General features: G+C 44.8%; 1 protein-coding gene across 1 annotated transcript in view; it reads right to left on the bottom strand.

Moving 5' to 3' along the window:
- Positions 1 to 3,337: 3,337 nt before the first annotated feature.
- The window catches only part of LOC103264530 (protein FAM171A1-like), a 29,801-nt gene continuing 26,443 nt past the window's right edge, over positions 3,338 to 6,695 (bottom strand). The window contains exon 4 of the mRNA XM_021714559.1: positions 3,338 to 3,570. Within this exon, the coding sequence (XP_021570234.1) occupies positions 3,338 to 3,570 (233 nt within the window). The remainder of the gene's footprint in view (positions 3,571 to 6,695) is intronic.

Below are 6,695 nucleotides of genomic sequence, written 5' to 3'. Positions count from 1 at the left end.
CAGGCAATCCCCTCACCTCAGCCTCCCAAAGTGCTGGGATTACAGGCTTGAGCCACCACATCCAGTCAACTTCTAACTTTTAAAAACACTAAAATAATCCTCATCTGATTTGACAACTCAAGACACTTTTGGTAGGCACCCAGCCTTATGCCAGGAATTGTCCTTGAGCTCAAGGATTCGAAGATAAACAATACTCAGTGATCAGTGAGGGAATACACCAGGGATAGCAGCCGTACAGCCGCCAAGTCCTTGGGTGCTTCTGGGACCACTGAAACACATTCACTGGGATGAGCCAAGGAAAGGGATTTGAAAGGATTGGTTCTGCTCACACAAAGCCACAAGCTATGAGAGAGACCCCACTGAGTCCAGAGAAGGGGAGATCATTTGGTGGAAATGGATGGCTGATATCATTTGAATACCTGTCCTCTCTAAAGCTCATGTTGAAATTTGATCCCCAATGTGGGAGTTTGGGTCATGGAGGCAGAACCCTTAGGAACAGCTTCGTGACGTCCTCAGATGAGTGTTAGTTTCCAAGAGAACTGATTGTTAGAAAAGAGCCAGGCACCTCCCTTCCCTCTCGCTTTCTCTTATCACAAGACTCCTGTTCCCCTTCACCTTCCGCCATGAGTGGAAGCTTCCCAAGCCCTCAGCAGAAGCGCATGCTGGTGCCTTGCTTCTTGTACGGCCTGCAGAACCGTGAGCCAGATCAACCTCTTTTCTTTATAAATGACCCAGCCGCAGGCACTCTTTACAGCAACACAAATAGACTAAGACAAGGGTGAACACAAGACAGTGGCTGGAAAGGAGGCATGAGACAGGCAGGGCAGGCTCTGAAGACATCCAGCTGCTGTGGCGCCTGGGCTTCCTCTCAACGAGTCGCCCTCTGCCATTTCACGAGAGAAAGTCATCTGTGGTTGCAAGAGAAAACCCAAGTGGCAGCACTGAAGACCCATGGGAGGGGAGGAGAGATGGAAGACAGTCACAGCCGCTGGAAATGGCGGAAAAAGAAGCAAGCTTCCCAGCCGAGGCAGAGGGAACGTGGAGAAGGAAAGGGGAGCAGAGGTCTGAGAAATGTTGACAACGACACGACTGTGCAAGGGGCCAGGCGTGGCTGTGGGTGGGGTGGGCTGCAGACACACTCGGATCAATGCCCCACAGAGGCAGCAGTGAGTGTGGTTAGGGGCAGGGACTCTGGGGGCACAGTGGGCTGGAATTCGCTCACACAATTGTGGAATCTGGGAAGTTCAAATTTGCAAGGAAGGTTGGCAGGGCAGAGATCCAGAGAAGAGCTGATATTCCAGTTCAAGTCCAAAGGCAGTCTGCTGGCAGAATTTCTTCTTCCTGAGGGGGACTTCAGTGTTTTTCCTTAAGGCTTTCACCTGATTAGTTGAGGCCCACCCACACTATGGCCGATGACCTGCTCTACTCAAAGTCTACTGACAGAAATTTTCATCTTACCTAGAAAGTACCGTCTGCTGCTTCTGTAGGACATTGGCCCAGGTGTGTCTGGGGCCCCTAAGGGGGTTCAAGGAGAGGCAGAACATACAAGGGAGTGAGAATCTGCACAAGTGCATGTCTCTTACAAATGACAGTGCAGGCCTATGGAGCTTGCCCAAGGCGGGACTTACATCTTCTAAAGAGCAGAACCCAGGTTTCAGGAAACAAATGCCAACTCTTTCCATTTTCCTGCTCACTTTCTCTCCCTTTCTCTGTATCCACTTCCTTCCTCCCTTCAGAATCCCCGTGTTCTTCTGAGAATCCCAGTCACACACCCCTCAGACTGCTCTCTAGTGGAGGGCCTGGGCTCCTCATGTTCTGACTGTGACCATGATGCCAGAATTATTAAGCTGTAGAGTATACACACCAGCACTAAAGTACCTGTCTCAGTGCAGGATATGTTAATCCAGCATCACAATCTACTTAACAATGTCAAGTTTAATATATCTGGTAAAATCAGTGCATCCCTCACAATTAATTGCCAGAGTCTCCATTATTTGGAAAGCAAGCCAAACCAAACCATCCCCCTGAAAAACCCAAGAAACGTTTATTTTCAAATATAATTCCCAGAACTAAGTTTTGACTGACTCAAGGAATTAAGTATCTATGAAAATATGCTTGATGTCAAAAATCTCCCAATTGGCCAGCCGTGGTGGCTCACACCTATAATTCCAGCACTCTGGAAGACTGAGGCAGGAGGATTGCTTGAGCCTGGAGATCGAAATCAGCCTGGGCAACATAGTAAGGCCTCGCCTCTACAAAAAAATCAAGTTAGCCGAGTGTGGTGGTGCATAATTATAGTCCCAGCTACTCAGGAGGCTGAGGCAGGAGGATTGCCTGAGCCCAGGAGATGGAAGCTGTGTTGAGCCAGGATTGTGGCACCGCACTCCAGCGTGGGTAACAAAGCAAGACCCCAACTCAAAACAAAAACAAAAACAAAACCTCCCAATTACCTTTATATATGGCCTAGCAGTTTTAAATTCTGAATTGCATTACTTGAAAACGAATAGTTTCAATCTTGGGGAACAGGAACCCCCATGCTATCAAAACCCTCAGCACGAGCATGTGCTCCCAGACTGGTATCATGAGTGAAAATTGATAAAAATGATCTTAAGGGAAATATGTTTTCAAAACTTTAAAATTTTATAACCCAGGAATTCTGCTTCTTCTAAAATTTCATCCTAAAGAAATAATCATCAAGATTTAGCTTGCGTCAAGATTTCGCTACCAAGATATCTATGACCAGAGGTTAGAATAGGGATATTAGTTGGATAATGGTCCCCTCCAAATCTCACCTGGGCATCTCATCCCCAGTGTTGGAGGCGGGGCCTAATGGGAGGTGTGTGGGGGATGGGAGCAGGTCCCTCATGAATGGCTCGGTCCCCTTCCCTAGGTAATGAGTCAATTCTGGCTCTATTAGTTCAAAAGGGACCTCATTGTTCAAAAGAGCTTGGAACCTCCTCCTCTCTCCTGCCATGTGACACACCTACTCGCCTGCCGCCTTCCACTAAGTGTAAAAGCTTCCAGAGGCCTCAGCCGAAGCAGATGCTGGTGCCATGCTTCTTGTATGGCCTGCAGAGCCGTGAGTGAAATAGACTTCTTTATAAATTATCCAGCCTCAGGTACTCTTTTATAGCAATGCAAAACAGCAACTTTTTTCCCCTTTAATATAGGGGACTAAAGAATCTGAATTATGATCTATCCATAGAACTTCCAGGAAAGGGCCCAAATGGCATGCCGCAGGAAGCTTTGCCCACTAGAAACCACATAATGTACTGTGAGCAGAAGTGTTCACCGACTTCAAGGAAAAGAGACCTCCACAGGCTTCTTAGAAGAAAAATCACACAGTCACAAAGTCAACTGGTAGCCGATCGGCAGCACGGGACTCTTGCTTACCCAGCTTCTGGTCAAACCGCCATGCTGCGACATAGGCATTGTGCCTCAGGCTGCTCTGGGTGGCCAGGGGCACGGTGACATAGATGGGACCATCCACCAGCACTGGCGTTCCATTACTGCTGAGCAAGTGGACGCTGACGGCTGTAACTGGGGTCAGGTCATGCCTGGTGCTGTTTCCTAGAAGGAAGAAGCATTCTCTATCATATGTGTACAAGTACCAATGAGGGTTTGCAAAAAAAAAAAAAAAATCATCATAGCTACCATTTACTGGGTATAGTACCTCCCACATGCCAGAGACTGCACTGATAAATTTACATACATAATATTGACCATAACCTGATAAGGAAGGTAAAATCCTCAATTTAAACATAAAGCAACAAGTTTAGAGAAGCAGTAATGGTAGTTGGCCTCAGGGTATACCCTAGTCAGTGATTGAGCTGGAATCCAAGCTTGGGTTTGTAATTCTTTTTGTTTTGTTTTGGAGTGCAGTGGTATGATCACAGCTCACCATAGCTGCAACCTCTTGAGCTCCAACGATACTTCTGCCTCAGCTTCCCAAGTAGCTGGGACTACAGACATGTGCCATCATGCCTGGCTAATTTTTAAAACTTTTTTTGGTGGAAACAGGGTCTCACTATGTTGCCCAGGCTGGAGGTTTGTCAATTCTAACAAACGTGCTTTACTTTCAAAAAGGGTCTCAAAAGGAAAGACTTTTCTATAATGCGAGATGAAGGTATATGTGGAAAACACTGAAAATCACTTCTATACAAACTGAGTCCTGTGCACATGTTAGTTACTTGGCAGATTACCATAAGGAAACAAAATGCTTTAGTGTAGAAGCTGCTTTCTTTTTTTAATATAGCAAATTTCTTCAAGGATTGCTTCAGCGTATTAACTTGTTTCTGCTAGAAAGTATACTACTGAAACTTGGATTTGAAATATTTATGAGTTTTTTTAGTTGCCACTGTTATTTTGGTCTGTTTAAAAGGAATTTAATATATGATTATTCTCCATTAAAGGCCTTTGTCTAAGCCAAAGCTTTAATGACTGTCTACAGATAAATTAGAGAATGCTTATGAGTATAATATTTATACACTCAAGCGATCCATTTTAGATTTTTCTCTACTGAATACAATATCATACAAAATGTATGGTTATAATTTTATATATTTCCTTAAGCAGGACAACAAAAACACAGTGATAAAAAAATTCAAGCTATTTTATAATGCAATCTATAGGATTTCTTATTTGGCTACTTATGAGGGGTACCCCCAAACACCCAGAATTGTCTCTTGGAGGGTGGGCCCCTTGTAGTTCAGGTGTCTCTCACCAGGTGAGTGTTCGAGAAACCCATCAGCATCAGTATACCAGCTAGCATTGTTGTGAGAGGCTACATTCAGCTTTAGTGAGGTTTTGTTTTTTTTTTTGAGATTCTTTCAATGTGTTTGCCCATTTCATGGTGGGTGATTTACAAGTGTACCTGCCTATACCATACACTGAGTGTTCAGCAGTTTTAGACCAAAAACAGCATGACCCCCGTGCCCCACCCTCCCTATTCACACAGTCTCGCCTCGAGCAACTTTTTGTTTCCCCAGATGAAAAAAGTCCTCAAAGAGAAACATTTTTCCAATGTGGAAGGGTTCAAACAAAAACAGCAGAAGCACTAAAAGGCATCCAAATGGACTGTTTTGAGCAGTAGAAAAAGCATCTCAATAGATGTATTGCATCAAATGGAGAGTACTTTGAGAATGAGTGAAGTACGTTGAGGATGAGTGAAGATTCAAGTTCCAAAATCTCTGAGTCTGGCCATTGAATTTTTGAGTAAAGAAAACCAAAACTCAGAATTTACTATGCTTCCGGACAAAATATCTTGTGGCCTGAGACATAAACGTGCCAACAGCTTAAAGGTGATATGGTGGCCAAGCCAGGTCTACAATGTGCTGTTCCAGGTTTAGACCATCTCAATGAGATATAACTTAAACTACAGAGACTAGTTAAGTAGCTTATGTAACTTTGTGTAACTTACACACAACCAAGGGAAAACGTTTTTCCTGTAGGAAGTGCTGTTATCTTCCATCAAACCCTAGGCAGGTTGTCTGAATAGGGAAGCAGCAGGTAGGTACAGTAGAAAAATCCTGGAAATGGCATCTCCCCTTCTCTTCCCTTCTCCCCTTTCTATCCTCTCTTCCTATTATCCGGCACATTCCCAGCCTAGGAAGAGGCAGTTCCTGCATATCTGCCACTAACTGCCTACTGTAGCCTCTGCAAGTTACCTCACTCCTCTGGGGTCGGTTTTGTTATCTTTAAAACTAAGAAGGGTAGACCAGATGCCTTCCTGAGTCTGTGGAAATAAATATACTCAGCTGGAAACATTCAGAAGCCAGTATAGCATTGCAGAAACGAGCATATTAATTGAAAGCAATATGCATTAGGTTCACGTAATTTCATGTTCCCTTAAAAGCTCTCTCACTGACTTCAGACATTGCGGGCAATTACATCTGCTTTCTCGAGGCCTCTTTTCTTCCTCAGGGCTCCATGAGATGCCTGCTACCACTCTATGCCTTCCCACTCTTTTTATTCTGCAACAATTCATGCTTCGAAGGGCTAGGTTATTTTCTTTCCACTTTTTGTCATGAGACTACAGTTCTACACAAAATGCTGGGCTCTCTAGACATTGCTGGCTTCCCTTCCTGTTCCATCTTGATGTCACCTGGCTCTCTGTATGTCCGAATAAAGACAGATGTCAGGCAAAAGCAGCAGGGTGAAGAGAAACACCACCGGCCCAGATGTATCACCTTGGGCTTCCTGCTGGTCATGTGACAAGAGAGGTTCTGCTCAGCTGGCATCTGGGGTTCTGTGTGGCTCTGCTGCTAGTACCAACTCTCCAGGACTGCAGGAAAAGTCTGCATCTTAGTTGCTGTATTGACCACTCTGTCTTTCATTCCCAGAATTATCAGGAGAAGTAACTTCCTTAAAACCCATTGAGAACACCACAGAACAGTTCTGTGCTTTCTTAGTAACCAGGAGAAGAGTGTGAAGTTCTTTGGTCCATGTGTGAGAAGGGTGCAAGTGCCCCTTTGTAAAGCCAGGAGCTTCAGACCGGATGCGCTGGAAAGAGAAGCGGTGTAATGTGGTAATCCCAAACCTGAGAGGGTCTGTGCCTAATGTTTACCTATTCCAAAGAAGTCACCTGGAGGTCCAGTAGAGAAAGACATTGGTTTATTAAAGTTTATGGAGGTAGCGATGGCAGCAGATCTATAGCGAATTCACCCCTCCAAGCAGTTTTATAATCAAGCAAGTTA

This window comes from Carlito syrichta, unplaced genomic scaffold (genome assembly GCF_000164805.1).
Source record: "Carlito syrichta isolate Samal-C Ts95f unplaced genomic scaffold, Tarsius_syrichta-2.0.1 Scaffold305668, whole genome shotgun sequence".
Taxonomy (NCBI): domain Eukaryota; kingdom Metazoa; phylum Chordata; class Mammalia; order Primates; family Tarsiidae; genus Carlito; species Carlito syrichta.
The sequence above is the reverse complement of the archived record's forward strand: the minus strand, read 5'-3'. Positions and strand labels throughout refer to the sequence as shown.